We start from the raw sequence: 22,711 nt of genomic DNA, 5'->3' as shown, positions 1-22,711 counted from the left end.
GGTAACTGCAGATTTTTTTTTATTTTCTGCGTTAACTTGTAAATAAAAAAACTAAATGGTATGATTTTATCTCATTAAATGGTGGCCCATTTAAAAAAAAGGAATTAAAATCTCATATCATTAGGTCTATTCTTAACATTTATCACTTTAGCAGGTTTCTGTTATTATCATTGGTCAAAATTAGCATGTTAGGAATTCTTTACACTAAACGTGATTAAGCGGTTAGCGGCGGCTATTTTTAATTCTTGGTAAAATGTCTATGTCAGTCAAATTCGAATAATATGTTCGTGCGGCTGAACCCAAGCGGATAAGACTGAACTCGAGTGGATAAAGCCAAACCAGCGCCATCTAATCGGCAATGCGCCGAACACAAGAATTTTATATTGACACGTCCGACATATCAACATAACCTACAATTTTATTAGTCTTATCATATGGTTTTGGTTCCCGGACGTTGAAATGTGCGAAGTTTTTTCATTAACATTAAACCTATAAACCTCAAACAGTCAACAAAACCTACAATTTTGCCAGTTATGTCAGCCGGACACGGAGATGTTGACGTAATTATTTTTCGAAACAATTTGCATCTCAATTCTCAATATGTAAAATTGACGTACGTTAGCACGCCCAACAGAGGCGCAGTGCAGTTAAAAGACATCACTTTTTGACATAATTAACCGCCAGAATACGTAAAGTGATAAATGTGATATATTTATCACAATTAGCTCTTTTTCGATGTTAAGTGATATGTTAGAATTAGCATGCCTGCAGAAATCTGAAGCTTTACACAGATAAATCTGCAATGCGAAATAACTTGCGGTTAATTTAATCATTAAACTTGGTAAGCATTCTTTTCGACCTTAACCGTTTACACATAATAAATTAATATGCTCTACCTTCATAGAGAAAGATTTGTTGTTGAATTTTATGAATTCAAGCAATCAATCATTCATTTTGCATAACTTGAAATTTTTAAATGTGTGCTATGTTTTATTGCTACAATGATTATCAAAATATCAACTATGACTATTCACTGCTAGGTGTACACTAAGTTGCGTTAAGAAAAAGATAAAAAAAAAAAACAATAAAAATCCATGCAAGCTAGTGATTTAGTAAAATAAAAATGGGATTGAACCAATACGACAACAAGAACACACACACCTAGAATAAAATCAGGCCATCTATTTTCAAATTCCTTACCTTTCATACTTATCTTGAGTTATAATTGCCATGGGGGAAAAAAAAAAGTAACTCACTTTGACAGATAATACCGGTCACTTATTTGTATTATTTTGTATGTAATTTTCGAAACCAAGAATGTACGCACTAATCAAACATGATTGAGCAACATTAGAGAAACTTGTTGCAAGTAGGGTTGGGTCGGATTTACACTTGAAGGGGCCGCCGCCAAAAACTCTAAGTCGTTGTCTAAGTTTCTTTATGGATTTTTTTGATTTATTTTTAGGGCTCCGGGGCCTCGTGTATCAATTTGAGAGACTTGCGCTATAGCCCCTTTAGCCATATGGTAAATCCTGCTCTGTGTAAAAGAATATTGATACTATAATGATATATCAGTGGCGAAGAGTAGAGGTAGGCTGTGGAGATCCAACATAAATAGTCTACAGTAAACTTTGCTAGATATACTCATTTATTTTCATCAAACTAAAAATGACGTTTTTAAACATAATAGAATTTTTTTTTACCATGTTTGATCCTAAGAAGATCATATGGGATTCCACAGAGTGGAGGTTTGTATTAACAGTTTTTGTTCTTATGAGAAACAGATGCTAACCACTTACTCAACCGATTAGGTTCTTACTATGACAACAAACACGCATTGAATATCTATATTTTATGTATCTGCCAGACCCAGGATGCGAACCTGGGCCCCACGACATTATAAGCCAACGCGTTAGCCGCTCGGCCATCAGGTTTATCTATTATGGTTTGGTTTAGACAGGGTTTAATTGAGTTTTAAAAACTAACTAACACCATCAGCAAATTGTATTTTTAGTTTAATGAAAACAAATTATTATGTCTGACAAATTATAGTGTGCACTATTTATCTCCACATCCTTCTTCTACCCTTCACCACTGTTATAAATATATACATATATATTATATATTAATAATCCTGCAACAAAATTTGCTAAGTTTCCTCCAAACATGTTTGCTTCATAATTACCTGATATAAAACTAATTATATCATAAGACTTGGCTGTAATGTATTAATAGTAGCTTTAATCAATAGAAGAAGTGAGATAAATCATTAATTACCCATTTCTTGCACGGTGGCCAGTGTCTGCAGTTTGCATCTCTGCGGGCCGTGACTGGAATACTTGCGTTGGGCCTGTGGCTGCGTCGCTGATTGGCCAACACTACCCGCAGCATTATTACCACCGGCCGGCACACCAAACGGATTGTTACAATTGCTACTAGGAACGGCGCTACCGGCCGAGAACATGTTTACGTTTCCAAAAGACGATTGTAATTGTTGCTGGCCTTGAAACTGTTGAGGATTTTGCAGACCTCGCTGTGCTGACCCAGGCTGATTCGCGTTCTGTCCCTGCGACAAAATACTCGGAAACATCGATTGATTCTGAGACAGCATTCCCGAAAACATATTCTGATTTTGTCCGAGAATCGACTGGCCCTGCGAAAACATTGGGTACGGCTTGCCTTGCGACATTGAATCTTGAAAGACCATTTGATTCTTATTTGACTGGTCTATCGGAGTCATTTGATTTAGCTGCTGTACTCCCGGATACATCAAACTCTGACCGGGATTAGACTGCCACTGGTACATCTGTTTCGGTATTTGTTGATCATGCGAAGATGAAGACTGTCCTTGAAAAATGTTATTCGACAGCGGAAACGTTTGATTGAAGTCCTGATTCTGCATTGAATATTGTCCCTGAGGTACATTTTGCTGTCCATGAATAGACATCATTTTCGCCTGTTTTGAGAGCCCTTGCACGATACTGGCTTGCGCTTGATGCGCAGCGTTCTGCCCTTGCAGCATTTGTCCTTGATGAATAGTTTGCTGTGGTTGTTGAAACTGGTTCTTCTTGTATATACTCAATTTATTACCACTGGCGTTGTAATGTTGCTGATTATTCTGCGGAGCATTACCCAAGCCGTGCATCGACTGTTGGGCAAGGCCTTGCGACATTTGGCACGGCTGCTGTTGATACGGTGGTGAAGCTTGGAGGTTCGGATTCTGATTGACCTGCTTCTGTTGGGTGGTTTGTATCGACGGCGGAAGGTAGTTCCTGTTCATCCTGGCCTCCACTTCCATCACCAGTTCGGGACTTATCACTTTATAGCGACGTTTGATCGTTTACAAGCGTGTGATAAAAGCATCAAAAATGAAACAGAAACAAAGAAAGAAAAAAAATGAAATCAATGCATTTATAAAAACAAATAGACTGCTATCATTCATTTTGGCATCCATTAACTCATTTAGTGCTAACACCGCGACTGGCTCGTTTGGAGTCGTTGGCCATTAGATATAATTAACGTGTTATTTATATGTGGTAATTAAATGGTTAGCAGTGATTGTGTTAAACTATCTGAATAGACACTGGTTAAGTAATAACATCATTAAATTGATTAAACAATTTCGAGTAGATTTTACATCCATGGCCACTGTATAGAATGATAGCAATCAATAAGCAAATAATAAACTAAGTCAGGACACAAGAAAACTATAAATATATATGTATAGTAACTTAGGGTCAAATGCAGTCATTCTTGAGTGCTTTGGCAATACCTACGCCGCTGAAATCGGCAACTTAGTCGATGTGAGAAAACCAAGCGATGCGTTTATTATCAAAAGGCCTGGTGTAAAGAATGTTAACGTAAAATTAAATAATTAAGAATGCGTAGATGAACTGTGTTGACTTTTTAAAATTACGATTCAGTAAATAAGTACTACTATGCATAGGACACTTAGTTAAGGCTACCTTGACATCAAGATCTCTGCATTTGACTATTCGGTATGTATAAGTAGTAATAAAATTAATATACTGCTGGCTCTCTAGACAGATGTGAACGGAAAGGTGTGAGCGACCATTCAATTAGATTATACTCATCATACAAAATACAGATTGATTTATAGTTTACCCGTGCCTCTGACAAAAATAAACTATAAGGTGACATCTACATGCAATAATTAATAAAATCCACGAGACAATATCTAAAAATCAGTGGACCATGCTTCGCTAAAATATAATACACTTACTTCATATCACAATCTAGTTAAGTATTAATAAAAATTGTCAAAAATAAATAAAACAAAGCTAAAAATAATTATGTTTGTTGAAAATTATATTTTAAAATAAAACCAGGCAAAAGAATCTAAATTATCACAACACCTACCCAACGCTAATTATATTTTTGAAAGAATGTACGGTAATGCAGAATTAAAGAGAAGTATTTTATACCTGGCGGCCGATCGGTGACGGTCAACAATCCCGATCGTCTCGTTCTGCTATTTGAAGAGGACGGACTATTGCTTGACTGTAAGAAGAGTACACAAATTGTTTATTTAGCCGGATAGCTCACTGCCAAATCCATATTACGAGAGAAACTAATGTGTATATAAACTAACCATTGAATTAGGAGAAGGACTATGCGAATGTGACATTCCGACAGCAACTGTGTTGTGGACATCTTCGGGAGTTGCCATCGTATGCCGTTTCGTACTGCCACGACTTAGCATGTATCTGTAAACAGTTATTTATATTAATCGTCTCGAAAGATATCAACTTCAGTATATTGTCATTCAAGGGAAGATTTCTGATTAGTGAAGCCCTGATAGAAGAAAAACTGACTGGAAAAGGATAGCCAAAATCACCGCTGACTTCTGTTAACAGATATGGCACAGGAAGATAATAATCTGGGGAATCAGACAACAAATTTTTAATAGCAATCAACCAATGGTTCAGAACTATAGGAAAGCATATTTCTTTGAATACTAAATTGCTCCAAATATCCATATATTATCGCCTCATCAGACAGTGACACATTATGGAAACCAAATATGTAATTGTTGCGTTTGATTTGGGTTCCGCAACACGTGCATTGGTATGAATGGTTGACACCACACTACTGTATCGTGTTGCTGAGTGATTCCACAACATGTGCCATCTCATGAATATCAACATACCAAGTCGTAGTTACTGACAGAACTTCATTGTTTGTATTGTCTAGTATTTTATCAAATCCGTAGATAGTGTGGGTGGTAATTTGAAGAAGCTAAAAGACATTTACGGCTAAATTACATTACGCCCAACACAGGATAGTCAGACCCGAAGTGAAGTTGAGTGAAAGCCAGTCAGAGAAGAGATTATTTGAAGTCTTTAAAATACAAGCCATCAAACTTGTTTTCTACCAATGAACTTGAATTACTCATACTGTGACACTATAAGGCTATTAATCATGTAGAAGAAAGTATATTTTACCTTGACAAATTGGTGTTGTAAGCTTCATTAGCCTGAGCATCTTCAATACCAGCTGAAAGGGAGTCGGTATGGACTGCTCCGCTAGAACCGACGGCCCCTTCCGAACTCATCGATACTCCTGGAGCTACCACTGAAGATACCTGATAGATAAGCAATTACCGATCATTAAGGATTTAGAAAGATTTGAATTTTGATATGCAAAGTTCAACTTAGGGGTCATCCATAAATGATAAATATAATTAATTAGTGTAACAAGGTATGACGATCAAAAATGAAATTACTTTTATTGGGAACAGTCAATGACATTATTAATGGACGACGCACTCAATACAGTAGCTAGCAAGTAAATTCGCATGTATAGGTAGACGTCACGCAATTTCCATTATGCGATATCACGCATCGGGAATTTATAGCAATATGACCTTTATTTTAATGGCGTTAGAGCAGTGTTTCTAATGTCAATGTTCATTTGAGCGAACGCGTTTGAATCGAACCATTCGGCAGACCGAACAAAAAGCATCAGGAATTTATAGCAATATCACCTTTATTGTAATGGCGTTAGAACAGATTATGCCATTCGGCAGACCCGACAATAAAGTGAGTGTCATTTTCTTTTCCAGATGATTCGTCCATATTAATGTCATTGGGAACAGTAGATAATAATGGTAAAAGGTCTTACGTTATTGGAATTTGGATACAGTCCAGACGACAAGTCTTCAGATCCAGGAGGTGGCGTGGAACCGGGTTGATAGCACATGTGAAGATTCGCTCCACCATCTGACGCTCGTCGGCCAAATGCACTCACTAAATAAAATATACTAATTTTAAGTGATGAACGACATTAAGATAAAATTTTACTTACCGCCTAAAAAATTTCAAATATCAATTCATTAGAATTAAATCTCTTTTATAGTGACATGTGCAACAGGAAGTTATGGGTTGAAAATCATCCTTTTTGCTGAAATCTTACATATTTTAAATTTCATATTTTTTTAATGTATTTTTTACCGCAGTAGTATATTGTATTAATCAGGTACTTATATATTTTTAGAAATGTAAATAATCGGTGTGATAGAGGTATACATATGAGAATAGTGTGTTACCTTGGCCCATGGCGGGAGGAGGTTTGAGCAGATGATGGTCTTTGACAGTGAAACTGTGAGGTGGCTGATGCTGCACGGGGGGCAGATTGAGCGGTAGGTTGATGTCAGGCAGCAGAGAGTGGTAATTCCCTGATCGCTGCGACCTAGACTGGCGACCTCCTGTTGGACTTCGACACTGTAAGAAATATAATGGTAAAATGATTAATAAAAGCGTAGAGGTGCAGGATTTAAAGCACACCATTATCCAATACATCAATGGCCTGCAGATATCTAATGACAGATATTTAATGCTATATATAAAATTAATAAAATTCAAATCATTTAGCTCAGTGATACTGGAATTAGCAGCGATTTTTTTGCGACGCAGATGATGCAATCATTTCATCAGAAGATTTAAAAGAGTAATAAACACAATTTTAAAGATTGTGCAGGTGCCCATTTACTATGGATAGAGGACCAGACAAGAAGAGAATTCAAACGAGAATATGTATACTTTTGAAATATATACGAATCTTTCCGTATTAAATAGATGATAATATACCTTTCCCCCTCCTCCATTAACAAAGCCTCCCATGGAAGAATCCTGTTGCGAGTTGTCGAAAGCTAATGTCACTCCGGCAGAGGCAGACGCTCTGTTCCAAGAATTTCCACCATGAGGCAGCGGTGGAGTAAGTAGGTAATGAGACTCCAAAGCCTGGAGAGAAATAATATTCCACATAAGAAATGACACCATTACTAATATTTTTAAGTTGACTGTACGACTGTCACATTTTGCGAAATCTCAGGGAACCCTATCAGATGACACATGAGATCCGTAAAAGGGTTCTAAGTCGTACTTTCGCTAATTCTCATGGAATTTGGTTAGGAATCACTGCCATAAACTTTAAGATAGTAGATACCGAAACATTTTAGTGTTGTTAAAAAACATGTACGGCAACTTATACGTATGCAGTTCGCCGTATCACACTTCACCGTGAAATGTTGTATTGGAAATATATGGCCGTATATTAAAGACCGTCCAACCTCTTTGGGTCGTATAGTACTGACATAAAATTCATGTCTAAATGAAACACAGTTCTTGTTGGTTTACACTTTACAGGAAGCCAGCAGCAAACAAATTTTGAAAATAGCCGATATACTGGATTATGTGTTGGGTTTTCATTTTTTAATTCATGAATTTTGCCAAAATCAGCTATGAAAATTGAATTAATGTTCATATTGAATCTAATAAAATTGTAGACCGTATGTATACGGTTATATCTTTCCGATAAGAAACCGTTCAAAAATACATACAATTTAAAAAACTTATTTTTGTTATACTAGTCACTTAAAAGTGAAATACTTTGCCCCAGACCAAGTGAATATATATGCCATATAATAATAGGTAGTAGATAAGAGGTGGGCGATAGGTGCAAAAAAGAAATCAAATAAGACAATGGCTGCCAATGACGTCTCAAGACGCGCGCGAACTTTTCCGTGAACGGAACGCCGCTCATACAAAAATGACGTCTTTGGATGTCCCACTTTAAACGGGATTTTACTAACGTAAATCACTTATTTTAAACATAGAAATATGTTGAACACACAACATATATTGGGAATATCGTCACAGACTTAGAATCGAAACAGAATTCGTTTTTACCACTTGAAACGTAAATTGATTTTAATTTTTTATTTTTGCGATAAAATTCGCGGCGTACATACATACACCTATCGGCAATAAAAAGGTTAATAAGTACCTATCATTTGTAGATTTGTTTATAACTACCAAGTTCAAAGAAAGCACATTAATTTTTACTATCCCAGCTGCTAATATATTTAGTTCCGCCCTTGGATTTGGCATGATATTGATCAACCCAGCATTCAAAAATTTTGCAAAATAATCCTTGCATCGATCGGATCTGAGTCGACTTGTGCACATTCGAAGACTGATAGAACTTTCACAATTTGCAATTTATCAAATACGGGACATCAGCTCAAGATCCTACCTGTGTGTGCTTTGAATCTCCCGGTCCAACTGTATGTCTCCGGGCTGCCCCATGTCCTGGAATATTCTGAGTAACATGTCCGCCTGATATCAGCTGCTGTCTTTCCCCCAAGCTGGCAGGAGCAGGCGATCCATCATATTGTTGGGACGATACATTGGATGGGTTCGAGAGCTGGATCTGAGGGTCTAGTTCCATCTCGCCAAACTGGAAGAAGGTAAATGAAATCATTAATAACGTTGGTGCCGTGTGCACACCGCTATTAATAATAAAAAAGATCATCGGGAAAATATTGATGGTTTTTTGAAGGCTCTGAGCAAATAAATGTAATTTTTCATAGTGGATTAATCCATCTCATTTCATTTAGCAGAAAATTGTAGTTGTCATCAGGCACAAACGGTGCAATGGTGCAAAACGATTGAATGGACATTCAAAACAGTGTACCGGTTCATTTTATACACTATTTTTATTAAATAGTATTTTCTACAAAATACTATATATTACCAATTTAATTAGAAGACACCACATTATGAAGGTAGTATTGTCAACAAACCTTTTCCAAATTTTGTGCCTCGTCGTCAGTCAAATAAACAGACATGGGAATAGCTGGCATGGATACAAACGGCGATCCCACATCCCTCGGCTCTGCCCCCATGAGGGCTTCGCAGGACGGAATGCCCACCATGGCGGACGGCGGCACCATCTCCTCGCTGGCCGTGGTGGACATCTCCTGGCAGGAATGCGTGGAGGACACTTGGTGGGGGGGCGGGGACATCTCTTCTTGGGATTGTGGCACCTGCGGTCGGGTGTCGGGTTCTAATGCTATCGAAGACATCTGGGTGGCGGGTGATGGAATTACTGGGGTAGCCTGGGAATAAATTGAGTGAAAGACTTAAGTATTGCTATGTTTTCAGCTGATAGCCAAGATTACTCATATCCGATAAAGAAAACTTGTATTGAGTACCGATTATTTATGCAAACACGAAATTATTAAAAATGTCACTTACTACACTATTCATACTATACAAATTGGTTTTTAAAAAAACGTGTGTCAATTAAACCATTAACAAAGTAACCGTTACATTATTTAAAGTTCATATGAATTATGAATTTGTAGTTATTCAATTTATATTGTGCAGTGTTCTATGTCAACTGTATGTCATAAAAAACTCAATTAAAAATATTTTATTACTTTAGGGTTTTTTTTCGATGATGTCAAGCAATTTTCATGATTAAATGAATGAACAGTATTAATCAAAATTACAAAAATGAACGATTACCTAAATAAGTAAATATACTTACATTATTGTTTTGTCCACCCCCACCCCCTGCCCCTCTGGGTTTTTGCTTTCTACCCCCTCCGCTGTCATTTCCGATTCCTCCCCTTCCATTTTTCTTGAAGAGTTTCTCAACAAGGAGATTATATATTGCCGATATGTGGTCGAATCGGGCACCATTCACGGACTAAAAAACCAATAAAAAAAACATTACTATTAGGTATGATGCATAGCAGCTCTCAGTGGCGAAGGGTGGAGGTAGGCTGTTAGATCTGAGATAAATATACACAATTCACCTATTCTCGCTTTTTGTGTGTAGTATCTGCAGTCCTGTTTAGTTTAATTACATTTAATTCCCGTTTTTACGTTTTTATTTCCCGCAATTTACGCGTGAAATACATATTCAAAATTCAATTAAAATTAAAAAATTTATTTTAACACATTCAATTACGTGCACGACAATTTTGAAATTGTAAAGTGCAAACACATAAGCGCATTTCATTTTATAGAATATATTCTTGCCGTGTCCAAGGTCAGGTGTACACAGTGGGGATAGTTAAGGTACTGACGCATATTGATGGGTCAATTCCATAGTGCTATAGTAGTTTTGAATAATGGTCAAAGTTTTGACTCACCTAAACTGACTTGTAGAAAAGTGACAAAAACATCAGCCCAACGAGGACAACTAGTAATTTTTTCGAGTTATAATTTTGTGGAAATGAAGAGGAGCAATAAACGAATATAATGGCTAACATAACCCAAAACTTGAAATTTTTGACCAAGTTTACACAATGCAGTTCGGTGGGTGATCTTTTAAGGATGGACAGACGGTATTTTTTTTTCATTCTCCGTTTTGACTCGAATGTTACAGTCAGTTGTTACTGAAATTTTGGCATAGATTCCATCTGTTGAATGCATTGGCTAAATAGGACTTTGGAAATCAAAAAAACAGTATACCTGAGTGATCATTTCCAGCGTCAATCCAGGCAGGGTCAACATATGATTGACAACCGTGCTGTTCAAATCACTGTCCTCAATACTCAGCATCTCTTCTTCGGTCGGTGATGAGTCCTCACAGCACCCGCACAGCCCGATCTCCGGTCCGGGCCTCGGGTCGTACTTTGGAATTGACGGACTCTTGGAAAGCGGACTCAGAATAGTTTCACTTTTCGGCGAGGTATTTATGATTTGGCTATTGATGATGTGGACACCGTCGGGGGGGGTGATGGTCGGTTCCGGCTTCGATGTCATCCATTTGTGCCGCGCCACTTGTCTTAATGATAATCGTTTCTCCGCATCGACCACCAGCATATGCCTTATGAGTTGTTCGCAATCTGAAAAAGATAGCATTAACATTAAACAAATGCTTTTGCATGATAATTCATAAATTGAAAGATTCATTTTGAATTTGACTTGTGACATATATTTAATTTCAATAATTTTTTTATACCTTACCCCCGTTTACACGTGCATGGATTTACTGCTGACAGTACGTATTATCGTAGCCATTACAAAAAAATGCACGTGTAAACACGTATTATCGTGCAAATAACGTACAAGATGGCATGCATGGATTAAAGAAGTTAAGAGGCTTCTGAATTTTCACGTGACAATTGGACTGTGAGATATCTGCACCTGCGCAGTAGAATGATAGTGGCGAATCTCCCAATAAAAAAACAAACTACCGCGCAGACTCATTTTGAGGTTAACTGATTTTCGCGACCTGTCAAATAGTACCAGAAAATGACAACATCACATCTTGCATACTCTTGAAGATTGAAATTGGCAAGACAGTCAGCACTTGTAAACAGTTATTATCGCGATAATTTAAAATACACACTATCACTGCAAGTAAATCCATGCACGTGTATAGGCTAGAATAATATGGACTTTGATAATAGATATTCCAACTACAAAATTCTTCAGGCTACCGATATAAAAATTTTCTTTTCGTTATACGTTTTTTTTATTGGCTTTACAATCCACAATGTGAATCTCAGCATCCCATCACAGATCACGAAGCCCAATTAATCGTTCGTAATAGATTAATTCAATTGATTCTGTAATAATTGTACTGTGACATGACTTACCCTCCGACATGAAGTAAGGTATCCTAAATTTCCCCTGGATGACAACATTCCTCAGGTCTTGCAGAGTGTTGCCATCAAACGGGAGAGCACCGCACACGAGAACGTATAAAACTACACCGAGAGACTGGAATGAAAAGTACAAATTAATAAAAGCCTTGTGGTTGTTGTTGAAAAAAGTATATTAATATAATTAACTGACGTTTGTGAGTCTCCCAACCGGTAGGTATGCCATAAAATACTGCTGCGTATAATAAAGACTCTACTACCATTTTCCGCAAAACAGATTAATAAGATATAAATGCAAAAGCCAGTTGCAACGAACCTAAGCTTTGAAACCCATTTCTGTTTATAACTTAATGACAGCCCAAAAAAAACCAATAAAAACATTGCCTGAGAGTATATCTCATGAAAATGCTCTAATTGTCGGTAGATGATATTGTGGAAGTATGTCATTTTTTGTTTTGTTTAAGATAGCTGAAAATAAATAATAAAATATGTTGGTGGGTTGGTATCCAACGAATTTGCATACGATTTAAGTCTGCTTGACAGCGGCACGTTTCCTAGGGACGTCACTGGAAATAGTAGTGTAGTTAGTGGCAGTGAAATAATCACAGAAACACGCTGGCTTTGATAAAGTATAATTGAAAATGGTATACTAAATAGCGCTATAAACAGTGGGATTACTGTAATAAAGTGAGTTCATTAGTGAAACAAATAATAATGATGCTTACCCAAACATCAGCTTTGGGGCCGTCATATTTCCTGCCCTCGAAGAGCTCGGGCGCGGCATAAGGCGGACTGCCACACCAAGTAGACATCAGCTCACCAGGATTGAACTCGTTACAGAAACCAAAGTCAGCCAACTGTAACATATGATATATTAAACAAATTATTATTAAGTGGAAATCAAAGAGTTTCGTCGCATAGTAGACATCTCACAGTGTTTTCCAAAGTGGGCGATATCCAGATTTAACGATAGTAACCTCGAAACAAATGGGGGGTTAAATATAAATAAGGGGGGAGCAGCGGGTCTATTCTATACAAAAGGCGACTATCGACCGCTAACGTGCTAACGTGATAATGTGTTAGTATTTGTTACATACATTTTATATTGAAATATTATAATTGTAATTGTATTGTAATCATTAATCAGTCGAAACTGTCTCTCTCTCGCTCTCTCTCTATCGCTCATACTCTAAATTTTAGCACAGGCAGGGGGCATGCCGTTAAAATATATCACTTATTGCAACAATTAATACCAGCTAATTATAATTGTTACAATACGTGTTAATAATTTGATACAAACATACCCTAGTTAGCGGTTTTAGCGGACGAAAGCAGCCTTTTGCATAGAATAGACCCGCAGAAGCAAAGAGAGCAGAATAAAAACTTGAAAACTGTTTCTACATGTTTTATGTAAAATTTAAGTAAATTTTTAATGATTACTATATTTTCCAAAACGCATTTAATTTTATAACGGAAAATAAATATATCAGCAAAAACCTTTCCACCTTTCCATTTTATACTTTTTATAAAATCCCAATGCTGGAAAAAAACTAGCGAGCAATGTATTTATTTCGCAGATAATTATAACTGAACCTAAAAAAATGTAGACAATATTAATATGGGATTGAATATTTGACTTAATTGAGTCACCTACAAACAATAAATACAGTACAAATGTGCCTTATTTGCCTAAAAGTTTTATAAAATGTAGCAATGAAGCCTTTGAGAGTTGAAGAACATTTGAAAAAAGTCCAGGATGATGCAAAAGATAAGGATTTATCTTATTTCCAAGCACTTAAAAAATATTTCTTGAAAAAATTCGTGAGCACTTTCAATGCTGACTTCAACCAACGCTTTGATGATACTCTTAACATGAACATAGATGATTTCGTTTTAGACCCTTCTTCAAGACAAATGCAGATTCTCTAAAAACAGTGACGTCCCGTGGGGGTAGGGAAGCCATGCGTTACTTACGGGTGGCAAATGAAGGATCGAATACGATCATAGTAAGTTTTGGAAGCAGTGTTGGCATTCCATGAAACGGGCAGAGAGTAGGTTCTGTCGAAATGCTCTCTCAGTAGACAATGTGTCAGTTTTTTCAAGATTTTTGTCGCATCTGTCTGTTTGGCGGGTGGCACATCTAAACTCGTGTTCGAGAATGCTGCTTTTAACAATACTTTTCACCATCACTAAGATTGTCCCAACACCAATGATAAGATCATCGCAAGTTCCGTGTTTCAAAGAATCAATTGCGCAGTAAATACCTTTAACAAATAACTTTAATGTATGAGGAGTGTTCTTTAGAGCTCACTTTGATGTTCATATTGGCATCTAAGAGTAGATTTTCAGCCTTGAGATCTCGGTGAACGACTCTTCGGTGATGGCAGTAACCGACGGCTGCCACCATCTGCCTGAACACTCTGGCCGCTTCCGGCTCCAGCATTCGACCTCGAGATACCAGGTGATCTGGAAACACAAATAAAAAATCATGTAAAATTGATGTTTTTTCAAAGCGTGCTTGAGGGGAGACCCAATGGTTTAAGAGAATGGCGAACAACCATTCTACGCTAAAAAAGAGCTTAATATTATGCTACACTTCAAAGTGAAAATAGTAGGTAATTCACCTTTTTACCCTTCTTTAATTATTGTAGTGTCAACATAGGTCGTGTCCATAGAGGTATTAAAAGTCATGTCAGTACTTACTGACAATGTAAAAGATCGGATACATTTTTCTTTATATAAGGTATACCTACATTAAAATGTGTGCTATAATTCAATTATTAAATAGGTCCTACTGATTTTGAAGAAAAATTTACTTTTATACAGACAGAGCCTTCATACATGAGTGAAGCAGATAACATGATTATTAACGGAACAACCAATGATTAAATTAGTCACAAGCCATTTCGCATTACAGATTCATTTGTAGGAAGCTTCAAACTCATGCTAAGAGATCAAAACTTCTTGTGTTAAATACATACATGCCTGTAGTCAGTTATTTTTATAAAGCGCAAATAACAGTACGTAAATGATGACCAAGCGGTAACGTGTCGGCTTATAATGTCATGGGTACCGGGGTTCGAATCCCAGGTCTGACAAATTCACATGTTGTTTTTCGGTGTGTGTTTGGACCCAGAGTATGGACCTAACAGGTTGAGCAAGTCGCCAATATCCATTCCTTGAAAAAATAAATAACCCAAGGCAAAAGTGCATCAACAGAATGCCGCTAATTACATTTTATTTACAATGAATTCAATACTGCCAACGCGGAGAATATAAATTTCTCAATAGTTACCATTTCACCAATATTGAAAATGTTCTGGAATCACTATCAATTGTTATCAATGTAGGGTACGTTTCACAACTGGCCGTCAAGGCCAATAGTAACGTATGACAGCATCGGTAGAATAGTTAACTTTGGAAGAATACTTTTCCAAATATGGCGGGTTGTTTCGGATTTGATGGCAGCTACCAAATTGGATGAAGATTATCAAAAACACGTGTAAGTGTAATTAAATAAACAAAGTGACAATACAAGACTGTCACGCCAGATTTCGTGATGTAGTGTTTATGTTTCTTGTGTCGTTAACAACCAGCCGCCATATTAATAAATATATAAAATCTAACATCCCTCTTTGTCAATCTAATATTTTTGTAATTACCAAATATCTCTCCATTAGGTGCGTATTCGGTGACGAGGTATATGATGTTGTGTGTCTCCATGACCTGGTAGAGCCTGATGATGTGCGGGTGGCGGAGCTTTTTCATGATGGCGATCTCCCGGAACGTCTTCTTGAGGTTCTCCTCGTCCAGGCAGCTCTTGTCGATGATCTTGATGGCCACCTGCAACAACAACATTAATTGTCATTTTATATTAAGTTGTCTGGCATGTAATTTCCATTTTGATACATATGACCCAATGACATGATAAATGAAAATATTTTGTGGGAAAAAAATTGAGTTTGAAGTAGCTGAACCCATTATTATAAGTATTACTTCAACAGCACAATTATTATTCCACAAAAACCATATAAGTGTAAAATTATTACAAGATAAAAAGAACTTTTTATATATATCTAACGTTTTTAAATTCTGTTGAACCATATAAACTTGACTTGACTAGCTTAAACGATCAAAAAAATTTGTACTTGACATGTCATATTGATTTCCATAGTAACGCACGTATATATTAATAATTTAGTTTGTTAGGACCCCAGACCCGTAGCAACCAATAATGGTGTCGAAATAACTTTTCATACAAAACAGAATTAACTGAAAATGAATTCAATTCTACTTAAAGATGGCTAAAAGTATTCAAAAAAAATGCATTGGAATCGTGTTCTGATATATACTAAAAGTTTCAAATGTCTAGCTAGTCGGGAAGTTAGTTAAAAAGATTTGTACCGGACAAATAAGAATACGAGTTAAGAAAAACGTTGTAAAAAATGTTACATCTGCATCACAGGGTTTTGAATGTGTGAGAGTCCTACAAAAAAACCATAATTCGTTTATGCTTTTTTGACAGTGCAGTGATAACTATTTTGGAATAAAGAATGTAATAACTCTAATATTTTTTGTAATAGGGTTGTCACCTTGTGTTATTTTTCATCTAATCGACATGCCTGGTTGTATTAACGCCGAGTAACGACGAAAGAGGAAGAGCCACAGAACAGATTAACATATAGAATTCAGAAAGGCTAAATACACCACATTTTGAAGCAGGGTTTTGAATGTGTGAGTGTCATACGAAAATGAAATACACACTATAGACGTATAAGTGTGTGTTGCAAACCTTCAAATACACCAATATTTAATGAGCGTCAGTGTATAAGCCGAAAGCAGAATGACGTATTCTTGACACGTGTTTAAGTTCATCCCATATTCTTCCACACTCGAGATCAGTTAGGTATTTCAGTTCCCCTTAATTCTGCATAATATGTATAGTAAGTAAGTAAATAGTATTTTGATTGATCTTTCGGTGACATAAACAAGTTGTGTTCGCACTAGATGACTAGCGTATTTTATATGTATGTAAAAGAAAACATAATATTATGTACCTACATGTTTAAATTAAAATAATCACCAACAAATTTCTTTGGTTGTTTATCCAGTACAAATCTTACAATCGATTTTTAACCAACTTCCCGACTAGCTAGACATTTGAAACTTTTAGAATATTTATCAGAACACGATGCCAATACATTCTTTTAATACTTTTAGCCATCTTTAAGTAGAATTGAATTCATTTTCAGTTAATTCTGTTTTGTATGAAAAGTTATTTCGGAAGAAATCTGTAATCCAATCCACTATTATTGGTTGCTAAGGGGGTGGTCCTAGCAACTAAATTATTAATATATACGTGCGTTACTATGGAAATCAAAATGACATTTCAGTATTCTATATTTGTTTGTTGCAAAATAGCAAAAAAATGATTTGTTGATAATTGCCTTATTTGTCCTAAATTATTAATACATAGAATTGTCAAGTTTATATGATTCAACAGAAAATTTAAAAACGTGGTAAGTATATAAAAAGTTATTTTTATCTTGTAATTATTCCTTTGCAAGTCATCAATGACGTGAGGGTGGGCAGGTCGTAGGGGCGACATATATTATAAAGGGATGCAAATGAAAGAACGAATACAAACATTACAGTGGCGGTTTTCAATGAGGCAGAAGATACGATCACTTCATTAGAAAGTATCGACATCTCGGTTTAAAAAATAATCGAAGCATAAAAATCCCTACAACCTACCTAATCATTGTTATATTGTACCTAATATAATATATATTGTAATGGTGGTTTATCGCTCAGGCAACATTTTCAAAAGGGTGCCTCCAAACCTGACAGTGCCACAGGCTTCCACGTAACTAAAACCACCACTGTGTGGGAGTATGTTTCGTGGAAATGCTCTAATTATCAGTAACGGTGTGCTAATAAAGTTTTTTTTATGTATTTGTCTGTTTAAAACAGTCGAAAATTTATAATGAAATAGGTAAGTAGGTACCTACCCAACGATTTTCCATACAATTTGAAACCAAAATGAAAGGGGGCAACATTATAAGTCCGCTTAGGGGCGGTACTTTTCCTAGGGACGTCACTGGATATCATCATTCGATTGAATTTACTTTTTTTACCATGTTTTTCTTAGATCGTATTCTTGTTTGTCCGGTGGTTTTTTATCCAGTAAAAAATCTTGCAATCGATTTTCAACTAACTTCCCGACTAGCTAGACATTTGAAACTTTTAGAATACCTATATCAGAACACGATGCCAATGGACTCTTTTAATACTTTTAACCATTTTTAAGTAGAATTGAATTAATTTTCAGTTAATTCTGTTCTGTATGAAAAGTTATTTCGGAAGAAATCCGTAATCTAATCCACTATTATTTGTTGCTCAGGGGGTGGTCCTAGCAACTAATATACGTGCGTTACTATGGAAATCAAAATGTCATTTCAGTAAGTATTCTATATTTGTTTGTTTGTTGCAAAATAGCAAAAAAATGATTTGTTGACAATTGCCTTATTTGTCCTAAATAATTAATAAGTACATAGAATTGGCAAGTTTATATGATTCAACAGAAAATTTCAAAACGTGGTATATAAAAAGTTCTTTTTATCTTGTAATTATTTTTAATATATTCTTACTGTTTTAACGTAATTTGCATTTTAAAACGGGCAGCGCTCAATCGAATGGGAAACGATCGAGAGTTTCCGCGTAGTATCAAAACCATAACACTAAACTGCAGCACCTCGACCACATTATGTGAGGAAAGATCCACGGGGAGCGTAGCAGAGTACGACGCCACATTTCGTGGCTTATGAACGTCCGTGATTGGTACGACTGCAGCTCCATGTTTCCGGATAGCAAATGACAAAGCTAAGATCGCCCTGGTGGTGGCAAGAAGAAGATCTATATCACTAATTGAAATAATATAATATTATTCTCTTGTGCAACTCATTATACACATTACCTACATGCCTTCTATTTCACGCATCTTTCACACATTCGAGCATCCGCAGGTTCGGACCCAATGTTTTACTGAACACACATTGCAAGAACACTATGTGAATTTATCAATACGCAGGATTCGAACCTGCACCCGCAATTTAAGAGACGGGCACTCTGTCCTACTCGACTACAGCAAATATTGTACGCCATGTGTATGTAAGGTAAACTTCTCTAGATACGTTGTGATATAAAATTGAATAAAGTTGACTGCATTTTGTGTAGGCGCACTATAGAGTGTGGAAAAACAGGTTATCATTTCCATAACACCTTAACAAAAAGTCACAAATGACGTGTCACGTCATGGCTTGAGCTATATTGATTGATATAATATAAAAAATAATCATAAACACGGTGCGGTGTGCCGCGGATGAATAAAAGTTTAATAATACTACCGTCAAGTAAAACAATGCACAGGCTCCCAGTCCATCCCTATGAGTAAAATGTGTATTGCGCGAAAGCCAAAAAATTGACTTAAAAAAAAAATCGAGAGTATAAACATAAACCTTCAAAACAAATTATAAAGCAACGTTTAAAGACCTTGTGAGTCCTAAACTGCAGAGACAGAACTGAAGGTGGCCAACACCCACATAGGATTGTAGTACCAGGAAGAAGAGCAGAAATTTTATATATTTGGGGAAAACCTAGTATTTTTTTTAATACCAATGCTTTTGCTTTTTCGTACAGGGTGGTTGAGACGGTTAATAACACTGATTGTGTCCCTCCACTTTCATTTATGGACAGAATTAAATAATGTTGTGTAGTGTTATTGTGTTGTTTTGTTGTTTAGAATTTCGTGAGGTGTTTGGAGGTCAATTTCATGATTATGTTCGGTACTGTTCGGTTATACGGAATACAGCGGAAAACACATTTTGAAAATAGCCGATAAACTGGATTATTTGTTAGGTTAACCCAGTGGTCGGCAAACTCATTAGTCAAAAGAGCCAAATATCAACAGTACAACGATTGAGATTTCTTTTGAGAGCCAAATTTCTTAAACTTAAACTATTATGTAGCTACACTGTTTATTAACTTAATAAACTTTAATTAAAATTTTAAATCTTAATTAAACTATAAGTACACTGAATAAAACTTGATATCATACTTAATAATGATAAGGCATACATACAATTAATTCATTACAAACACTTAACGTCCATCTCCTTGAAAAGTTTGGGGAAATCAAGTTTGTATGTTGTTGTTTTTAATTTTAGGCACGATTCCAGGTTCTCGTCGATAAGACAACTTCTCAATTTACTCTTGATAAGGTTCATGCTTGAAAAAGATTTTTCGCATGAATATGTAGAACCGGAAAGGGAAAGTACAGCAAACGCTCGTTTTTCAACTGATCATATGAGTCAGGAATACTATTCCAGGTGTTAAAAATCATTATGCCTTCCTTCTCCAGGTCTTTCAAAGCATACTACTTGTGCTGTGAACCATGTTTATATTTGTTTTTCTCCAATATGTCCATATCAGCACAGATACATTCAAACTTAGAGCTCCATAATTCTTAATTTTTAAATCCAGCAATTGCATTTCAAAGTTGCTAATGTCAACATTTAGGGGGGAAAAATAAATTCTCTTACCGTTGTGTTAGCAATAAGAGGTTTTTTAAATAGAGAATAACGTCGCTTTGCTGTTTCTGAATTCCTGAAACCTGTTGAGAAAAGCTTCCCTCTTAAAAATTGTTTTTTTGAAATAGCAAATGTTAATACCTATCAGAATTATTTTCTTTGCGATGTTTCAGCAGGCTTAAATAGCAAAGATTTTCTCTCGAAATCTTGAGCAAAAAGGGATAATTTGTTTTCGAATGAAATAACATCTTCTAACATTGAAAAAATGTGTTTCTTTCCCCCCGCAGTTTACGATTAAGCTGAAGATGATACGTAACGTCTACCATGAAATTTTCTTTTGGATCAACTGATTGTCCGTTATTTCTGGAAGGTGCACACCCATCTCATGGAAAAATGCTTTAATTTCTGTTAATAAGGAAGGGAAACATTTTAAAACGCTTCCTCTTGATAACCAACGAACCGTGTTATGCAGCAGAATATCTGCGTACTCACTCTCCATTTCAACTAAAAAATCTTTAAATTGGCCATGATTAAGAGCTTTAGCTACAATGGAGTTGATAATCTTAATTACAAATTCCATATCTTTTCAAATTTCTTCTGGAAATGTCTGCGAACAAAGTGCTTCTTGGCAAATGATGCAGTGGTAAGCAAGTATCTCGTGATTTTTTTTTCAAAACAGTAACAAACCCTTTTCTTACGCCGGTCATACTTTTCGCCCTGTCTGTTGAAATTCACATAATTTTATCGTGTGGAATATGATGTTTTTCCATGCACTCAATTACAGCATTTGGAATATCCTCTCCACGTGCTTGACCTTTGTGTAGCAATAATCCTAAAAGTTCTTCTTTAAGACCAGTAGATGAAATAAGTCGTACAAATTTGTGTCACAAGACTTGTCAACTGCTATTGATAAAGCTGAAACCAATGTATATATTCGAAGATATTTTGACTGTTTTATCTTTCACTATTTTAGTCCGTACGTGGTCATTTGTGGTAGAGCCACACTCAAGGGCCAAAGAGCCACACTTGGCTCGCGAGCTGCAGTTTTCCGACCACTGGGTTAACCTAACCAAACCTAAACTAACCCAAACTAACAAATAATCCAGTATATCGGGTATTTTCAAAATGTGTTTTCCGCTGTATTCCGTATAACCGAACAGTACCTTATGTTTTATACACAGAGTTCGGAGAGTACATTGCAAGCTAATATATATCAATAGTTTTATAATTATTTTATTTGTTTATATTATATATCTAATGTGTAGTTATATCCTTTAATTGTACACCTTCTGTCTCTTATTTTATTTTCTAATATATAATTCTATATATAATATAATTTTTTATATATATAATTCTCAGTTTAATATAATATGTAACTATTTGTTTGTTCAAAATAATGTCATTGGTTCAAAAATATATATTTAATAAAATATATTTCATCGCATGCTTCGTAATTCCGTCAATATACGTCGCTAGTAACACTACACTCCCCCCATCTTAAAATCTATTCTCATCCTCTCTTGTGGGTTCGATTCTGTAACCTGTGATTGAAGATTTCAATCTGAGAAGAAAATTTAAAAAACTTCCACCGATTTGTATGAGACACAATGGAGAAATAGAAATAACAATGGCAGTGACCCGGCAGCAAGAAGTTAATGGAAAAGTCACGACCGGTAAACCGAACTCGAGACCCCGCCATTCATAAAAAATGTGCATAGACAAAACACTTTTCTCTACGTAACATCTGTCTTGTCTATTGCGAGGTATCGTTTAATTTGATTATGTTGGTATTGAATGTTTCTCGAATCAATCAAAAATGTTGGTTACCGCGCAAACGGGAACGCGCGAAACTGTAATTATTATTTTAATCGGTTTTCTCACGGGGAGCCGATTGTTAATCGCAATTCACTGACAACAATAATCTCTAAACTCGAAATCACATTGCACGCGATACTGAACGATTATTTAATGTTAAGTCGGAAACAGAGGCATCTTCCAAATCTGTTCCCACCTTTAACGGCCCACATGCTCAGCGTACGTCAAAATTGAGCTTTTATGCTATATTTAAAGCATGATCCTGGACATTCCTTAAACGTTGTAGATAATCTATTTACATAATTTTGAAGCCTTATTATCCTTTATATTTATTTTAAACATTTGATGACTGCATAAAGTATTTTTATTACTATTCTTTTAA

General features: G+C 35.9%; 1 protein-coding gene across 1 annotated transcript in view; it reads right to left on the bottom strand.

Moving 5' to 3' along the window:
- LOC147065261 (uncharacterized) overlaps positions 1-22,711 on the bottom strand; it is a 54,365-nt gene that overhangs the window by 5,337 nt on the left and 26,317 nt on the right. Inside the window, exons 2-16 of the mRNA XM_085956350.1 lie at positions 15,589-15,769; positions 14,238-14,392; positions 12,652-12,783; positions 11,921-12,044; positions 10,788-11,164; positions 9,856-10,017; positions 9,107-9,421; positions 8,557-8,760; positions 7,110-7,262; positions 6,569-6,743; positions 6,145-6,269; positions 5,466-5,605; positions 4,613-4,727; positions 4,446-4,521; positions 2,278-3,318 (exon numbers count right to left, since the gene is read on the bottom strand). Of these exons, the coding sequence (XP_085812476.1) occupies positions 2,278-3,318; positions 4,446-4,521; positions 4,613-4,727; positions 5,466-5,605; positions 6,145-6,269; positions 6,569-6,743; positions 7,110-7,262; positions 8,557-8,760; positions 9,107-9,421; positions 9,856-10,017; positions 10,788-11,164; positions 11,921-12,044; positions 12,652-12,783; positions 14,238-14,392; positions 15,589-15,769 (3,475 nt within the window). The remainder of the gene's footprint in view (positions 1-2,277; positions 3,319-4,445; positions 4,522-4,612; positions 4,728-5,465; positions 5,606-6,144; positions 6,270-6,568; positions 6,744-7,109; positions 7,263-8,556; positions 8,761-9,106; positions 9,422-9,855; positions 10,018-10,787; positions 11,165-11,920; positions 12,045-12,651; positions 12,784-14,237; positions 14,393-15,588; positions 15,770-22,711) is intronic.

Source organism: Rhyacophila brunnea, unplaced genomic scaffold (genome assembly GCF_057557595.1).
Source record: "Rhyacophila brunnea isolate RB1 unplaced genomic scaffold, BYU_Rbru_1.0 scaffold_6, whole genome shotgun sequence".
NCBI lineage: Eukaryota > Metazoa > Arthropoda > Insecta > Trichoptera > Rhyacophilidae > Rhyacophila > Rhyacophila brunnea.
Note: the sequence above shows the minus strand (reverse complement) of the source record. Positions and strands in the feature narration are given on the sequence as shown.